Raw genomic sequence first — 19306 nt, 5'->3', positions numbered from 1 at the left:
ATTGTGAATTCCTTAAAACACCTGGTAAAAACATCTGGCCACACAGTCATACCTTCGTCTTTGTACCACACAGCCAATACCCTGAAAAAGAAGGCAGCGATGGTGACGGAAAAAAACCCTCTCCAATAGCTCCTCACAGCAAAGAATGTGAATGTTACTTCAATACTGAAGAGCACACCTGAAACACACAAACAACGCAAGGCATGAGCATTGGAACTGACTTTTAAAATATTCTGAAACTTACACTGACTTTTCAAAAACCAGTCTTGCACTTGTGCTGAAGAACAATATTTTCTTTTGTCTGTTGAATTTGCTAGCCAGCATCTTCACTCAGATCTCAGTGTCATTTACTTCCAGCTCATCTTGGATAGATTTGCTCATGGCGAGCTGTATATATACATGACTTAACAAGAGAGGCTCAAAAAAATCTTGAACTTGAAGAAATTGGCACTGATACATAGGCGTGAAAAAAGAAACCCTCAATTACAAGATAGCTTGTGAAACATTACTGAAACTGCTCCACAGATTTCAGCAACATAAAGCTTATCATATTACATGTTATATATTACACTGCTCAACTTAAAGCCTTAACAGTGTTTGCAGATTTAGCTTACTTCGGAGTGTTACCACGTCACATTTGATGAACCTCACCTCCTACGGGCGCAGCAAGAACGCAGCCTACTCCCACAGCACAGGCTGCTGCTAGCATCTCTCTGTACCTGGACTCATTCTGAAATCACACGGAAGTGATTACATTTCAGCTTTAGAATAAATAGATGTGGAATACAGAAATAAATAACCTATTCACCATTTAGGCAATATTGGATAGATTAGACTACATTAAATTAGCTACAATTACAATGTAACCGTAAGAAGGTGGAAGACCATTTTAAGTGTTTACTATGAATAGCGGTAATTCTCTGCTGTATGAAATTGTATCTTCTTTCGCTTTGAAGGTAAAAAGGTTCGAAAAATAAAATTGTAAAATATGATAATACTAATAATAATTCTTTATTTAAAAGGGACAATGGAGTGTAACATAGTCCAAGTATAAAACATGAAACTGATGCACACAAGTTTATAGCCATAGTATGTTATACTTTCTTACCCCCACACAATGAAGCTTTTTTGGCACATCTGTTTGTCATGATCCTGGCTTTTCTCCCAGCTATTTTGAAATTGCTCTTGTTTTTAGTCTGGATATACTTTTGCCTAGTTTATGTTTTCATTTTGATATTGTTAGTTATCAACTTTTTCTTGTCCTCCTATTTCTCTCAGGTCTAGTCTGTGTTTGTGTTTTCTCCTGTGTTTAGTCAGTTTTGTCATTGTGGTTTTACTAAATTTGTCAGAATCTCGTGGTGTTCCAGAGAAGGCATTGGAGCTGATCAACACTGGTAGATTCATTTATTCTTCAAAGAGCATGCAAATTATAGCTAAAATCTTCACCAAACCATAGATTGCTTCTGAATCAGTTTTCAGCTTATACACAGACTATGTTTCCTCAATCATCATCAGAAATTCATCACGACTTTGGAAGCTACACTTCTGCTTGTATTCTTTGATATTGTGCGCACAGTATGAAATAGATATGAAATGCTTTTGTATTTAGCCACTGTATACACTGACCGATGAATCAAGTCAAGTCAAAGTATATTTACATACCATGTTTTTAAACAACAAAAGGTTACACAAAGTATTCTTTAAATAGAAACAGTCACTAAAGCCAGTCTACGGAGGCCAGCATAGCTGCAATATGATCACACTGCTTATTTCCCGTGAAAAAGCGAGCTTCTGCATTTTGATCGACTTGGAGGTGATGAGGTAAAGATTGAGCAGAGCCAGCATGTAAAGAATTACAATCATCGAGATGAGAGCAAATGAAAGTCTGAATTACTGTCTCTAAGCCGTGTGGTTGGAGGCAGGCCTTCACCCTGCTGAGGAGACTCAGTTGAAAGAAACTTGTCTTAACAACAGAGCTGATCTGTTTATTAAATTTTAAAGCACAGTCAAAAGTCACACCAAGCACTGTCATACCCGTCAAATGGGTTGGGATGCCCAAATAAAATAATTTCTCTCCATAAGTTTCTCTCCAACCATAATTGTACATCTCTGAGACAGTTCACTAGTGCCTGAATAGAAATATGACTGTTGGTATTTTATAGGCAAAAATATGTGTAGGACATTTGCAAAGCATTAAAAAAAAATAAAATCAACAGTGGATGAATTCAATAAAACATGAGAAAGAAAAAGATGTAAGACTCACCTCATAGATTCCTCGAAACACAGGCAACTTGCAGAGGAGAGCGCCACACAAGCTGGCGATGTGTACAAAGGGAGCCTGACAGAAGGAAAAAATAAAGGCATAAAACAGGTTCTCTAGCTGCTGTTTGACGGTCTGTCAACAGTTACACATACACATGTTGCGGTTTTTATGCCAGTTGCAGAATATGAGAAGTGATCTCAGGTGAAAATCTAATTTAAATTTAAATTTCATATAAGCACAATGGTGTTCCAGCACTTTGCTTCGATTTACTCTGTGTGGGTTTCTGAGGACCAGATGTGGTCCGAGTGTAAGCCTGTCTTCTGAGGGATCTTTACTCTTTATTTGGATATCTTAAAGCTGTCATTCCATATTAAAAGGGCTGTCTCTTCGTGGTGGTGTCTTAATGCTGTGACTCACTGAAAACGTGCAAGTCAGCAACAGTAGAATGTGGATCAAAACGTCAATTTTTTTTTCTTTTTGCCTGTCCCGTTTGGTTCTTTTGCATCAGAATTATTGTCTAAAGGCGAAGAAAGATGCCCAATGGATTTACTTTACCAAATTGACCATCCCAGCCTTGCCGTAATGGTCCATTTGATTCACCTTTTATGGTTTATTTTATAAATTTTTTTTTTCACTTGCTAGATACGGGACAGACTTGAATGAGGAAAAGAAAAGGGAGAAAGGAAGAGGGGGAAAAACAGCGGGGAAGAGGGACGGGGATAAAGGGCAAAAAACAAAAACTAAATAAGCAGACAAAAAAAATCCATCTATCAATCACCTGGATCACCTGTTGAGAAAGAAAAAGAAAACAAGCAGAAGAAAACGAGAGCAATACAATGAACAACATCACGATGATCTATGGGAATATGACAGTAAATACTAAATATTAAACATTATTGTGCAGCACATAAGATCAACAGAACACAGTGTGCTTTGAGGTAGGAGCCAAAAAGGGTGTAGTTTGTGGGTGTGATCACCCGTGTGTACACCTGTGAGCATGGACGCACTTGTTTTTAAAAGGTTCCTTCATGTAATGATCTGCTAGAGGGTGTGGAGGGGCCACAGCCCCGTCCTCCAGGGCATGAAGCAGGTATGGAGGAGATCAAAACTCCAGACATCCAGAGGCCCCCAGAACACAAGAGACCAAGGAAGACCAACAGAGGGGCAGCCGCGCCACTGTCCCAGAAAGAGCTGAGGAGAGTCCCAGATGAGGGCTCACTCAGCAGCCGCGGAGCAGAAGCCAGGGGGAGTTGCAGTGACACGCCCGTGAGCTCCGCCGGCAGCCAGCCGTGCCTGAGTGACCGAGCCCCAGGCCGAGAGGCCGGGGGCACCCCACCTCCGAAGTGGCCCGAGCGAGCCCCAGGCTCCAGGCCCCGATAAGCAGCCACCAAGGAGTGAGCCGGTGTGTACCCGGACGCCCACCCCCAGACACAAAGAACCACCAACGCACCGATGTCTGAGGGCGTCTGCCACTGGCAGGGGAAGTGGTGGTGGGTGGAGATAGGCCTCCAAACCTTGGAGGGCCTGAGATGTCCCCAGAGAGGTGACGTATGATACCCAACCTGACATATAGACACAGACATACAGGCACACACAGAGAGAAACATCCATTCCCACCCTCATGCTCTCATATGCACTTACTCCACACTCAACCAACGTGGAGACAGACATAAAGAGACGCTGTACACACGATCACACTCCCCAAGCGTACTCTACGAACCGGGTCTAGGTACCCTTGCCCCTGGAGGGGGGAACTGCACCCAGACCCAGGTGGTGTTACCCTTTTCCCTGCGGTGGGGGGAGGCAGACCGCCCTGACTCCGCAGCAGCAGGGAGGCCCCACACTCCAGACTGCAGTCGGACGGCCAACTCCTCCTCCTAGCCCCCCCGCTCCAGCAGGTCGCAGAGAATGGGGGTGAGAGAAGACTCCAAACCTCCCTCCACCCGCTCATTGTAGTGTTGATGCATGTGTGTTCTAAGGTGCATTTAAAACCCAGGAGGGCATGGAGCTACCTGCCAGAGAGCAGCAGGTAAGCGCATGGTCCCTCCTGCTAGCCCTCAATGTCTACGTGTATTTAACCTTGAGAGGTGGGCAACGACGCCAGGGGTGGGGTGTACACCCTGATGGTAATTTGGACTCCGTGTATCGTGCCCACCCCCAAGATCCTATATGTATGTGTAATGAGAGTGTGAGTAATGTGAATGTCTAAGTTGTGAGATAAAATTGAGGCAGAGGCAGCTAGAAGGGGACGGGGGGGGGGGGGGGGGGGGGGGATGCCTCCCCTGCACCGTGGTGACACACCTTTACTCCAAGGCCCTGCATGTGTGGGTGATTGTCGTGGAGCGGGAAGAGGGAGGCAGCTGGAGATGGGGAGGGAAGGAAGGGAGGGGCAAGTGACCCCTCCCTGGGGCCAGCTTCAATTTTGTTGAAAATCATAAATAAATGGGATTTTGCCCCTCAAAAACTCACTGATAAAGACATGTAGCTCTTAGAATGTTAGATCCTTCAAACTACTGAGTAATTATTCCCAATTTGATGGTTTGGATGGTGACTGCAGACAGACACAGAAAATGGACGCCTACCCACAGCAACATACAACAGTACATGAAGACATTTAAAGAGTGTGCAGCTGATTTGTGTGTATGCATCTATTTTACCTCTTTGCCAAGGGGCATACCACTACCCAAGGCAAAAGCGAGACTGATGACTTTAGCCACGAAGGTCCTGAAGGTGAGATATTCTTTCAGTAATACTCCTCGTAGAATGGTCTTCATTTCCGAAATCCCTGAACCTGTAGGGGACAACAACGGACTCTTACAGCTGGCTGATTGTCAAAACTTTCTGTTAGACCCCAAAAGATCATTGTTTACATTACAATGAACAACAATGGACAAGATTTATAGATGTTATTTTAATGGAAAAAGTACTAGACATCACACATGATGCCAGGTGTCTCTTGAAAATGAATCTCAATGAGATTTTTACTTGAATAAAAAATGTATGTGTGCAGTTTGTCGCACAATGAGTTGCTAGCTAGTCTTTTAGCTAGATTTAGGTTACATCAAGTATAGCAGAGATGAATTTGAATTTAAGGTGATGATGCTTAGAGTCACTGAAATCCAACTTTATACCAAACCATATGTCTTGTATAAAAATAGTGGAAGCAGTACAGTGTCAGTGTAGGGGAAGGACATGAGCCAAGATCCTGTTGAATTCAATTGTGTACATCCACAAAAAGCAGCAGTTCAGCTGTACACTAATACAATCTGAAGCTTACATTAGAAATTATTGACAATTGTGATTCCTTTTCATATGCCGAGACACTACATAGATCCCAGTGTGCCTGCACCTGTTGAATCCCACTTTAACCACTGAATTTTCTTATTTTGTTGTGCAGGTGTGGAGGCAAAGTTACCCGCCACCATGTGGCCAACTGAAAATTATTTTTTTATTTCTTACATATCAAACTAACCACAGTCAATGGAAGTAGAATTTAGCTTTGAATAGTATTTGTATTCTTATATAGTAGTATTGTTTCATCAGTATATTAATATAGCACAAGGTTCAGTTACCTTGTACAAAAATGGTTAGTAGAATTATCCTTCAAAGAGATACTTTTACTTTTTTCCTTTGAGTACATTTGAGATCAAGTACTCTTTCACTTTTACTTGAGAAATGAACTTTTTTCAGTAGTTGAGTATTTTTTTTTTACATTTTGGTGTCTGTGCTTCTGCATAAGTAAAGAAAGTGTGTACTTTTGCCACATCTGTTTACATACCAGCAGCCTGTGGGGAGACGATCTGGGTGAAGCCGGCAGAAAACACGATGAGAGCAACAGAATAGCCGACCCAGCCCAGGTACTGCAGGAACCCATTACTGTCCAGTCTGCCATATACCCACTTCTGTCCTGTGGACACACAAACCACACAGACCAGGCCCAATGTGTAAAACCATCCTCACAGATTTACAGTGCAGTTACAGACCTATACAACAAAACAGGAACTGGCAGGTCGAGGTTAGTTTCCCTTTCTGAAAGTATAAAACACGCAGCCGGAGAAATGTGTTTGAATTTCTCAACCTGTGAGATTTGACATTTCTGATGAATTTCAAAGGTTCAGGTGTCTAATTTCAACTTTCTGGTTTGCACAGTTTGCTTACTTATTTTTCCTCCTCCCTGGTCCCCTTTGCTCTCATTACTTACTTACTTCTTTACACCAAACTTTTTTTTCCCTTTTTACACTGTTAAATACCTCTTTCATTCCTGTCTACTGTACCTTCTAGTTTTTATCCCTTGGAGAACCTTTAACACACAACAAAGAGTTACTGAGCTTGATTTGCTTTTTTGAATAAAACACACTGGTAACTTTCTTAAACTGAGTTCTAATAACACCGTGAGAAAAATTGAGTTCAGTTTACTTAATATAGATTACCATACTAGATTTTACAGCCGAACTATAGTCTGTATTTCAGTCAATTTTGTTGGCTATGAATCTAATGTGGACAGGAAACAGTGTTTTTTTTCTTTAGCTGTGCTAGTGGGCCTGCCCTGCAGCCTCGCTTTTGCCTCCTTTGTTTACATATTTATGTAGAACTGCATCTACATGTATGTCAGACATAGATTTTGTATGGTTGGGTAGTCTAGGTATAATAATAATGGATTGCATTTATGTAGCACTTTTCAAGAAACCTCAAAGCACTTTACAATTCCACTATTCATTCACTCTCCCATTCACACACTGGTAGCCACAGCTGTAGCCACAGCTGCCCTGGGGCAGACTGACAGAGGCGAGGCTGCCATATCGCGCCATCGGCCCCTCTGGCCAACACCAGTAGGCGGTAGCTGAAGTGTCTTGCCCAAGGACACAACGACCAAGACTGTCCGAACCGGCAACCTTCTGATTACAAGACGAACACCCAACTCTTGAGCCACAATCGCCCCACGTATCATAACATACATCTGCCCAACAAAATTGGGGGGCTCAGACAAAGCCCCCCTTTGGACTGCTGAGTTTCTGCATTTTGATCGACTATGCCCCTCCAATGTGTGCTCTGATGTACAGAGAGAAAAAAGGAAATGCAGAAATGTATATGTCTTTTTTTTTTTTTTTTTTTTTTTGGCCTGTCCCATTTGGCTCTTTTGCCATCAGAATTGTTGTCTAAAGACAAAGAAAGATGCCCAACGGATTTACTTTACCAAACTGACCATCCCAGCCTTGCCGTAATGGTCCATTTGATTCACCTTTTATTGTTTATTTTATTTTCACTTACTGAATACGGGACAGACTTGACTGGGGGAAAGAAGGGGAGAAAGAAAGAGGGAAAGAGAAACAGCTGAGAAGAGGGACGGGGGAGAAGGGCAAAAGACAAAAACCAACAGAACGGGCAGAGAAAAAAAAATGCATATATCAATCACCTGGATCACCTGCTGAGAAAGAAAAAAGAAAGCAAGCAGAAGAGAACAAGAGTAATAGAATAAACAACATCACAATGATATATGGGAACATGACAGTAAATACTAAATGTTAAACATTATTGTGCAGCACATAAGATCAACAGAACACAGTGTGCTTTGAGGTAGGAGCCAAAAAGGGTGTAGTTTGTGGGTGTGATCACCCGTGTGTACACCTGTGAGCATGGACGCGCTTGTTTTTTGTTTTTTTTAAAAGGTTCCTTCATGTAATAATCTGCTAGAGGGTGTGGGGGGGCCACAGCCCCGTCCTCCAGGGCGTGAAGCAGGTGTGGAGGAGATCAAAACTCCAGACATCCAGAGGCCCCCAGAACACAAGAGACCAAGGAAGACCAACAGAGGGGCAGCTGCGCCACTGTCCCGGAAAGAGCTGAGGAGAGTCCCAGATGAGGGCTCACTCAGCAGCCGCGGAGCAGAAGCCAGGGGGAGTTGCAGTGACGCGCCCGTGAGCTCCGCCGGCAGCCAGCTGCGCCTGAGTGACCAAGCCCCAGGCCGAGAGGCCGGGGGCACCCCACCTCCGAAGTGGCCCGAGCGAGCCCCAGGACGCTGGACGCCCATCCCCGGACACAAAGAACCACCAACGCACCGATGTCTGAGGGGGTCCGCCACTGGCAGGGGAAGTGGTGGTAGGGGGAGATAGGCCTCCAAACCTTGGAGGGCCTGAGATGTCCCCAGAGAGGTGGCGCCTGACACCCAACCTGACATATAGACACAGACATACAGGCACACACAGACACAAACATCCATTCCCACCCTCATGCTCTCATATGCACTTACTCCACACTCAACCAACGTGGAGACAGACATAAAGAGACGTTGTACACACGATCACACTCCCCAAGCGTACTCTACAAACCGGGTCTAGGTGCCCCCGCCCCTGGAGGGGGGAACTGCACCCAGACCCAGGTGGTGTTTCCCTTTTCCCTGCGGTGGGGGGAGGCAGACCGCCCCGACTCCGCAGCAGCAGGAAGGCTCCACACTCCAGACCGCAGTCGGACGGCCAACTCCTCCTCCTAGTCCTAGCCCCCCTGCTCCAGCAGGTCGCAGAGAACAGGGGTGAGAGAAGACTCCGAACCTCCCTCCACCCGCTCATTGTAATGTTGATGCATGTGTGTTCTAAGGTGCATTTAAAACCCAGGAGGGCATGGAGCTACCTGCCAGAGAGCAGCAGGTAAGCGCATGGTCCCTCCTGCTAGCCCTCAATGTCTACGTGTATTTAAAATTGAGAGGTGGGCAACGATGCCAGGGGTGGGGTGTACACCCTGATGGTACTTTGGACTCCGTGTATCGTGCCCACCCCCAAGATCCTATATGTATGTGTAATGAGAGTGTGAGTAATGTGAATGTCTAAGTTGTGGGATAAAATTGAGGCAGAGGCAGCCAGAAGGGGACAGAGGGGGGGGGGGGGGTAGCCTCCTCTGCACCCTGGTGACATACCCCTACTCCAAGGCCCTGCATGTGTGGGTGGTTGTGGTGGAGCGGGAAGAGGGAGGCAGCTGGAGATGGGGAGGGAAGGAAGGGAGGGGCAAGTGACCCCTCCCTGGGGCCAGCTCCCCCGCTGACCCCAGTAGGCACCCCCATACTCCGCGACCCGCCAGGGAAAGGGGGCCCAGGCCCATCCAGACCGGGCCCAGTGCAGCATCGCCGCCCGGCCCCACAGAGCCCGGGACAGTCCACCCAACCCCACCACAGAGAAAACTGCACCCACCCCACCATCCACTCATCTTCCAGACTACATAAGACAATAAACACCCAGGCTGAGATCTTCCTCCACCTCTCCTGTATCTCCCCCTCCTGCAGAGGCAGCTCCTGAGGAGAGGAAAGCTCCTGCAAGATGTGACAATCTCCCCCACCAGTTGAAGAGCCCCCCAGGTGGCTCGACGCACCGGCGGCACCCTGCTCCAGGGCTGGGCCCCCATGCGCCCACCCGCCCACAACCCCGGCAACACACCAACCAGGACCCAAGCCCCCGAGGCCCGGTCCGGGTCCCAGCCCAGAGACGGAGCGCCCCCAGAACCTCACGCCCATCCCGGACCCACCCAGGGGCAGCCAGACTACCAGGTCAGTAACCCACGTCCATCAGCACAGACCCTCCCCTAGCCCCGCTGCACGCAGCCGCGAGGAAACAGTCACCAACAGAGCCCCTAACCGGACATGACCGCTACCCCGGGTTGAGCCCCCCAAGGAAGATGCCTCCGGGGAACCCCCCGACGCCCTAAGCCTGTCCCTACCCCCACACAATCACAACAGTGAAGGCGGGACCAAACTATGACCCCCCACTAGGTGATGGAGCTAATCAAAGGAGCCCAGAGCAATTGAGCTGATGTGGTGGCAGAGGCTGTATCAAGACTAATGTAATCTAATAGATAATTTCTATATTGGTTAGAATTAAGATTATTTTTATTTTTCCAGTTCATGAGGACTGTTTTCTTGGCTATGCATAGGGCAGTGAAAACCATATGGGCGATATTCTTTTCTGAAGTGACATTATCTAAGCTGCCCAACAAACACACTAAGGGGGAAGTTGGAATGTTACATTTCAGACACTTCGATAAGTCTTCACATATCTCCCGCCAAAACTTCTGAACTGGTGGACAGAACCAAAGAGCGTGGATATAATTGTCCGGTGAATTGGTTTGGCAGTGTGAGCAGTTGTTGGTAGACGTAAAGCCCATCTTGAACATCCGATGACCTGTATAGTGCACTCTATGTAATATTTTGTATTGAATTAATTGAAGACTGGGATTTCTAATTAGATGAAAGGTTTTTAAGCAAATCTGAGACCAGAAGTTTAGGTCTAAGTTAACTGATAAATCCGCTTCCCATTTTGCAATAGGAAGTGATATTGATTCATCTGTTTTAGAAAGCATTCTGTATATTTTGGATAGTAATTTGGGGGGTTTAAGAGTAAGAAATTGAACCACACTTGGAGGTGTTTGTAGTTCAACTTGACCCGGTTTAAATTTCTTTTTTACTATGGATTTAATTTGTTGATATTCTAAAAATCTTTTCTTGTTGAGCCCATATTGTGTAACTAGTCCATCAAATGAAATAAATTCTGTTCCTTCTAGTATATGTTCTAAATATTGGATTCCTTTATCACTCCAATCTGAAAAGTTTATCATATTATTGTTTTGTAATATGTCAGGGTTGTTCCAGACAGGTGTACGTTTGCATGGGATTAATGAAGACGCCGTCAATTTTAGAAACTCCCACCATGCTGTCAGAGAAGAGCTGATGTTGATGCTTTTAAAGCATTCATGTCGTTGGATGTTTGAGCTGATAAATGGTAGGTCTGAGATCTCTAGATTATTGCAGAGTGCTTGTTCTACATCTAGCCAAGGTTCATCTAAGAGGGTGTGTTTTAGCCATCCTGAGATAAACTGAAGCCTGTTGGCTAAGAAGTAGTGCTGAAAGTTAGGCAGTTCTAGTCCTCCTTTATCCTTGGTCTTTTGTAGTGTTTTTAAGCTTATACGTGGGGGTTTATTTTTCCAAAGGAATTTGGACATACATGAATCTAGAGATCTGAACCAATCTTGTGGCGGTTTAGTTGGGATCATTGAGAATAAATAATTTATTTTTGGTAAGACCATCATATGTCTTACCATATGTGTATATGTCAAAAAACTTGAGAGGAGATTTGGCTGAAGTGATGGGGAAAACGAAGGTCATTACATTATGCGTGCAGGAAACCAGATTGAAGGCCAGGCCAGGTACACTGGAGGTGGAGTCAAGCTGCTCTGCCATGGCATTGGATGGTAAGGAATTGTAATACTAGAGGAATGTGATACTGAACCCCAAATTGCTCCTTTGATGCATTTGTCTGAGTGTGAGTGTTACACATAGATAGAAAGAACTTACGTGTAGGAAAAGAAGCGTGTGTGAAACATGTTGTTTAAGGTGCTATGAGTGCTAAAGCTATATAAGAACAAAGCTTTTTACCATTTATTTGTGGTTTCTAGTTTCTCTCAAATGCTTACCCAGTCTGGCTTTGCCCTATCACAGAGCTTTTTTCCCAATGCATCTACTTGAACACAAAGTTTCCTGCCAGGCATTTGTCAAATTCCAAATTTTTTTTTATGTCAACTTGGTTTAAGATTGGTCTCCATCACTAAGAAGTAAATCTAAAACCTTTCCAATATGTGCCACATCTAATGGTTTGCTCCAGTGTCTAATTCCATTGTATATTTTTCTTAATTTATTTTGTGTTTTCACTGTCCGATTTTAAAATTCTGAATAGATTTGTATACATTTGCATACATGTGATACATGTCTATTTGATGTGAACTAGAATGTGAAAGACTTCAAATAAATTCAGCCCTTTTCCATCCTTTGACCTCACCCTTCACCACTACCTCCATCCTATCAACTCATCTTTTCCTCTCACCATCAGTTTCCTGTAGTTGTTAGATATTACCAGTGTTGGTCAAGTTACTTGAAAAAAGTAATCAGTAACTAATTACTGATTACTTCCCCCCAAAACTAATCCCATTACTTTACTGATTATTTTTAAAAGTAATTCATTACTTAGTTACTTAGTTACTTTTTAAAAACACGATTTACAACCTGAAGAGGTGATAAAGCGATAGATCTTTCAGCCCAATTCTACTTTTTCTACATAATCCATCATACAAAATGTAATCAAATGGAAAAGTCTCTTTTTAAAACTTGTTTTATCAGTTTTAATCTTTTAACTTTATGCATCAAGCAAAAATTTAATTATATGCAACATTCTCTGACTGGAAGAAATTTGTTTAACATTTAAACCTATTTTCTGCACATTCCAGCACATAATTTTTTTTAATTTTGCGTTTACACTCAGTCTTTCAAATAGATGCAAGTAAAACACAGCAGAAAATAAATAAAGTCAAAGACTCAGCGGTCCTGTTGCTCTATTTTCACCTGTAAAGCAGGAGTGGGGCAGGCGGAGGTTTACCCTGGTGCAGGTGTGCCGCGGTCAGTGGAAGAATCCGCGAGTTTCTCTGTGAGTTTCCCATTACGTCGTAGCTACTCGGTGCTTGTTGGAAGTTTAGGGTTTTTTCGCTGTAAAAAGAAGTTTTCTTCCCACGCACAACAGACACTAATTTTTTTGTCACTTTTTATGGAATCAAACTCAAAGTAAGGTCAGTACTTGCACGCTTTAAACGCTGCACGCTCATACTCTCTCCTGCACTCGATATGTGATCCATTGTTGATCTGCACACAGCTGTTGTCACTAATGTCACACTCGCTTACGTCACTGTCGTGAGACATTCTCGCAAAAAATCACGGTTTTAGTAACGCAGTAACGCAGTAACGCAGCGTTCCTATGGGAAAGTAACGGTAATCTAATTACCGTTTTTGCAATAGTAATCCCTTACTTTACTCGTTACTTGAAAAAAGTAATTGGATTACAGTAACGCATTACAAATAACGCGTTACTGCCCATCTCTGGATATTACTTACCTCCTTCCTTCCCAAAATGTGTTATTATGTTAGTGTGTAGTGATGCTGCATTTTTAAAAACAAACAAACAAAACCAACCCAGTCTCTCTGTCACCTTTTAGGAGCATGTTGATGCCCAGTTCCATTGCCCAGCTGGCTAGGCCCATGAGGATCCCCAACAGGAAGAAGAAGATCCAGTCCTCCCCGATCAATGAGATCAGGAACCTCAGCCAGCGAAATGGGCCGACTAATGGGATATCAAGAACACAGCATAATACATTAGGACTACAGCACCCAGAGATTAGTACGGGTCACTTTATTCTACATTTTCCAATAACAGCTGTGTTTCATCACAATAGCTTTTGAAATATTGAACAGCAATAAACATGTTGTTAGCCCAAAAGACCACTGCTCTGTACTCTATAGCATTTTACAAGTTAGTAAACCAGAGATGCAAAAGTTTGTAATTTATCCCACATTTCTTATCTTTGGCCCAAATATAAACAGATCCATGCCCAATAACAAAGAAGCAGATCAGATAAATCTTTAATAATTTCTCAGGTGCGTTCCTCTGGGAAATTCAGTAATTATGAATTTGTTTTGGGGCATTTTTTGTAAAAAATAAAGAAGACATTTTCAGAAGTTTATATTCCTGGTGAAAACCATTTCTCTTTATTTCTTTCTTCCCACCCTTATCGTACTTGCAGGAAAAAGACGATTGTGTGCAGTAGGGATGGGTACCGGTTCTGACAAACGGTAGTAACCAGACTGAAAAGCAGCGCACATTTCGGTGCTTTATTTCGGTGCTTTTTTTTCCTGAGCTGTGATACACTTTAGATTCTAGCCAATAATTTTACGTTTCCGAGGATAGTAGGCGGGGCTAGGTACGTACGTTCTTTTAGAGCAGAGCTACAGATTAAAAATGTCCAAGGCGAAGCCGTCAAAAGTCTGGCTGTACTTCACAGCAAAAGATGCAAACTCAGCAGCAACAAGTGCTTTAAGCTGATACTGTGATACTGTCAAAGGAGGTAACACCTCGAATCCGATGAAACACCTGGCGACGCATAGCGTTTTTTTTAAAAGCCCAGAAATGCACCGTATTTGATAGCTTGCTGCGAGACCTCACACCGAGCACATCTACTGCGGGTGGGTTGCCTGTTATCGGACCCGGAGCAACATCCCCCAAAAACCCGAAGAGGAGAGTCCTGGCCCCTAGCCCTGCCAGTGTAGCAGAAATGATGAGGATGATGATGCAGCAGCAGCCGTTCTTCTCTGCGCGAGTAGCTTAATGTTGTTCGTGTGTAATTTACGTTGAGTAGGCTAACCACGTTATTACATTAATGCATGTAAGGTGAACTAGCAAACATCATCATAGCTACATGCGGCTGTCTTCTTGTTTGATGGCAGATACTCCCTTCACCCTGGCCAAAAAGGCTAAAATGACCAAAGAAAAAGTGGAAAACAGTTAAACATGAGAGGTTTAGGACAAAGTTTGTGTTCTCCATTCTTTAAGCACCGGTTTGAGCACCGTTTGAGCACCGGCACCGTTTCAAAAGTACCGATTTGGCACCGGTATCAGATAAAACCTAAGCGATACCCATCCCTAGTGTGCAGTCACTTACTTTGCTTTCATCTCCCTGCTTCCTTTTTACACTTGAGCTTGTAGAACAAATGCCGATGTTTTAATACGCCAAATAATTGTGCTGTGGCTGACTTTTATGGCATTCAGCCTTTTCATTTAAGCATATCCAAGAATTCCCTGTCAAACATTTATTTCAAAACCTAACTTATTAGGTCCTTCATTTGCTTTTCGAAAACTGCCCTGCATCAGCTGCCGGTAATCAGAATCACAGCTACTCCCAACACTGCAAACATATTGTTCTTTCATCAAATCAAGAACTGAAGGTAATAATATGTGTGTATGTGTGTGTGTATGCTGGCTTAGTGCATTTAAATGGAAGAGCAGTCCATTAACTGTACAAGTTACTTATTTGTTAAATGTAGTCCACACCGAAGTAAAGGGCATCTTGTATCACAATCCAATTGCCCACTCTCTGGTACGTTGCCTTGATGATATTTGAAACTTTTAAAATAACTAAAACGGGGACACTGTGACAATGTCAAAGATGCAGGACACGTTAGAGGGGAAAGCTGCAGTTAAATATGTTCAGGTAAAGGGTCATTGTGAACCACACTGCACACACTGTTATCACTTTGATGTGTTTATGCCTCTGCGTGCTCTCTGAAACCTTTCCCCACTACGGAGCCCCGCAAGGGACATGGGAGAAAAGAATTACGATGAACTTTTGCGAGATCTCGCAAAAGTTGAATTCCCACAATGGCGGCTGCTACTTAGTTGCAATATTACTCTTTCTGGGTCACAAAATAAACTTTCAAGATATTTTGAGGCGTGAATGTAGCTGTGTAAACATCAAATATCTGCTCGGTTTACAAGACATCATATATTTGCAAAAGTGCTACGACGTTTTCACAAAACTTTTGCGAGATCCCGAGTTTGTTTTGCGAGGTCTTGCGAGGCTCCATACCCCACACACTGATTCTATATTATTTATCCACTATGTTACATGTTGCTTCTCAAAATTGCAGAGAAATGTAGCTCTGGTCACCTTTTTGGGCACAGCTGCATATTCTGAGTTTGCATAAATGTCTGTGTGAGTGTTGGGAGTTTGTGATATCAGCAGTGAGAGAAAGAGACAGGAGAATTGAAGACCAACTGGTTTCATAGACTGACACATGGCTACAAAGATGGAGACAATGGAAGTGAAGTGAAGAGAACACAAGTGATGAGGAGGTGCTGGGTGGGTGTCCACTGCCATATACAGGAGGGAGAATTTTGCAATAAGTGTGGAGGAGTGGAGGAAGGTGGATTAAGATGTTTGTATACAACATTATGATCTAGTGAGAGTTGGGTGCAAGTGAATAGTGAAGCTTTAAGCATTAGAAAAAGAGAAAGTAGATGACTTTGAATACCTGGGTTAAACATCCAAAGCAATGAACAATGTGGTGGCGATAAGTGAGAGAACAAAAGTGGAAAGAGTGAAGATGAAGCACTAACTAAAAGACAGGAGTCCAAGCTGAAGATGCTTAGATTCTCTTTGGGAGTGAGCAGGATGGATAGAATTAGAATTAACTACAACAGAGAGACTGCTCAGGTTGAGCAGTTTGGAGACAAGGTTAGAGACTCTAGGCTGAGATGGTCGGGCCATGCTTACAGGAAGGATAAAGGAAATATTGGACAAACATGGAGTTGCCATGCAGTAGGACGGGAGCAAGATCACAGAGGAGGTTCATAGATGCTCTGAAGGAGGACACGGATAGGGTTGGTGTGAATAGGGGCGTGGCGTGGCGTGGTTCTTAGTTGGAGCCACCTAGTCAGGGGCTCTTCGTATGGATTTTGCATGTTCTCCCCGTGTTTGCGTTGGTTCCCTTCAAGTACTCCGGCTTCCTCCCACAGTAATTGGTAATAAATGCTAATTCCTAATTGCCCCTAGGTGTGAATGGTTAGTCTGCCTGTCTATGTTTGGCCTGCGACAGACTCAGGGTACAGCCTGTCCAGGGTATACACTGCCTCTCGTCCTATGACAGCTGGGATAGGCTCCAGCCCCCCTGCGACCTTCACAAGTATAAGTGGAAGAGAATGGATGAATGGACAAGTGGAAAAATGATCACTGACAGAAATTTATCCTGAGTTCAAACTCATCTGTAGGTGACTCAGATGAATTGGGCGTGAAATCCAACTCAATCCAGGCATACTGGATTTAGACAACATCTGTATCACTAAAGCTTCACCATGATTAGGACTGTCACAGCTGTCGACTCTCAGACTAAAACTGACAGTCTATGTGTGCCTTGGAGATTCCACTTGAACATCAGAGACTTTCCAACTTGTGTTTGTTTTATGCTTCAATGCATCCCATTTAGTCCTACATAATCTCGTTACTGTAGCTACCTGACAACACCAACAGTACGGTAAGAAAGGCAGTGGATCATTTGTATGAAATGCTGCAAGGAATGCTTTTGCCATGATTGCCTGACACTGCAGATATTGTTTAGCTTCTTTATCTAACTGTTCAGTAGGATCAATGCTTCCCAAGCAACACCTAAGGCACAGGGTTTAGTTTAGAGACATCAAAGTGATTGTAGTATTACATTTTTAACGGAAAGCTAATGTTCAAACAATTTCTCTCAAGGCTTGGATTCTGAGCAATTCATGGAGTACTCTTTGTATTTTTTCTCTGAACTGGACTCACAACAAAAAGAAATGATTGCCCTGAGCTGTGCCATCGCCAAAGACTGGTTAATAATCCTTTATGTTTTTCTACCACTTAAAATCCCATATGACCATGTAATGCATATTTGATAACAATGGAATTGTTCCATACTAGAGCTGTCAGTGGGGGTTTTGGTTCAGTCTGAGCGCCATCCAGTCAGTGTGCAAATGGCCAAACTACAGTAAAACATGACCATGTTCAATGATGTTTTCAGTACTACAGGAGGCTTAGTTCAATGGTCAAAAAGCAAACCTGAACAGTTAAGTCTTGAGCCTCATTCAGTGGTAATGCCAATATTCAAATGGCAAGATACACGGTGTGGATTTCTACCATATACAAATTGCTATGGTGACTCTGCTCTCTACCGCTACAGGAATTTAGACTGTGTGAACACTTTTGTGAAAGATGAAAAGGTCCCAATTTTAATAGGGTTTAGAAAATCTGTATCACGGCACTTCTTTTCTTTAAACTAATTTTGTTCATTGTGGTGTGAATAGGCATTTGTCCATCACATGGTTAGAAATGGTAAGAAGGTTTTCTATAAAATAACGAAACGAGCACTAATTTCAGAAACAGGAATAATAACACTTGCTGCTTGTCCTTCATATTCCATGCTGGCTGTGTGGTTTGACTCTTACACTTGGCACAGCGTCCATTGTCGTGTTCCAGTGTCCGGCTTCGCTGACTGACCTTCTCCCCACTTTCCTTCAGCCGAGTAGCCTCCTCTTTGGCATACACCCCGAGCTCCTGGGTGTAGCGCCCATACATCTGCGAAAAAACACCGGCATCCATTTAGCTTTCAAAAAACAAACACATTAAACATGTCCCAAAAATGGGCGGTGTGATGTAAATCAGAATTGTGTCTTTCTGAGCAGACAAGTATCACATGTGGAGTTCCCCAAGGTTCCATCTTGGGACCCCTTCTGTTTAACATCTACATGCTCCCACTGGCACAGATTATAAACAACAACAAAATAAACTATCACAGCTATGCAGATGACACACAAATATATATCACAATGTCACCAGGAGACCGAGGCCCTGTACAGGCTCTTGGTAAATGCATTGAGGAAATCAATGACTGGTTGTGCCACAATTTTCTCCAGCTAAACAAAAACAAAACTGAGGTAATAGTCTTTGGCGCCAAAGAAAAACGATTACAGGTCACCAGAGAACTTCAATCTATACATCTAAAAACCACAAACCAGGCGAGAAATTTGGGTGTAGTGATGGATGCAGACCTAAACTTAGAAAAACACATTAAGACAATAACAAAATCAGCTTACTATCACCTCAAGAATATATCAAGGATAAAAGATCTGATGTCTCAACAGGACCTGGAAAAACTAGTCCATGCATTCATCTTTAGTAGGCTTGATTACTGTAACAGCATCTTTACAGGTCTACCTAAAAAATCAGTCAGACAACTACAGCTCATTCAGAACTCTGCTGCTCGAGTCCTCACTAAGACCAAAAAAGTGGACCACATCAGTCCAGCTCTGAGGTCCTTACACTGGCTGCCTGTCTGTCAGAGGATAGACTTTAAAGTTCTGATGCTGGCCTATAAAGCTCTGAATGGTTTAGGACCAAAATACATCAATGACCTCCTGACCCAGTATGAACCATCCAGATCCCTCAGGTCATCTGGATCCGGTCTTTTATCAGTTCCCAGAGTCAGAACCAGACACGGAGAAGCTGCATTCAGCTTTTATGCTCCTTATATCTGGAACAAACTCCCAGAAAGCCTCAGATCAGCTGAAACACTCAGTTTATTTAAATCCAGGTTGAAGACTCACCTGTTCTCAGCTGCATTTGAATAAAGCACCAAATCCACACTTTAAGCTTAAATTTCAAAACTTA

General features: G+C 43.5%; 1 protein-coding gene across 1 annotated transcript in view; it reads right to left on the bottom strand.

Moving 5' to 3' along the window:
- Positions 1-19306, bottom strand: part of LOC101483227 (chloride channel protein 2) — a 70695-nt gene that overhangs the window by 40268 nt on the left and 11121 nt on the right. Inside the window, exons 2-8 of the mRNA XM_076892065.1 lie at positions 18085-18214; positions 13270-13401; positions 6042-6170; positions 4921-5054; positions 2264-2338; positions 652-730; positions 53-178 (exon numbers count right to left, since the gene is read on the bottom strand). Of these exons, the coding sequence (XP_076748180.1) occupies positions 53-178; positions 652-730; positions 2264-2338; positions 4921-5054; positions 6042-6170; positions 13270-13401; positions 18085-18214 (805 nt within the window). The remainder of the gene's footprint in view (positions 1-52; positions 179-651; positions 731-2263; positions 2339-4920; positions 5055-6041; positions 6171-13269; positions 13402-18084; positions 18215-19306) is intronic.

Source organism: Maylandia zebra, linkage group LG14 (genome assembly GCF_041146795.1).
Source record: "Maylandia zebra isolate NMK-2024a linkage group LG14, Mzebra_GT3a, whole genome shotgun sequence".
Taxonomy (NCBI): domain Eukaryota; kingdom Metazoa; phylum Chordata; class Actinopteri; order Cichliformes; family Cichlidae; genus Maylandia; species Maylandia zebra.
Note: the sequence above shows the minus strand (reverse complement) of the source record. Positions and strands in the feature narration are given on the sequence as shown.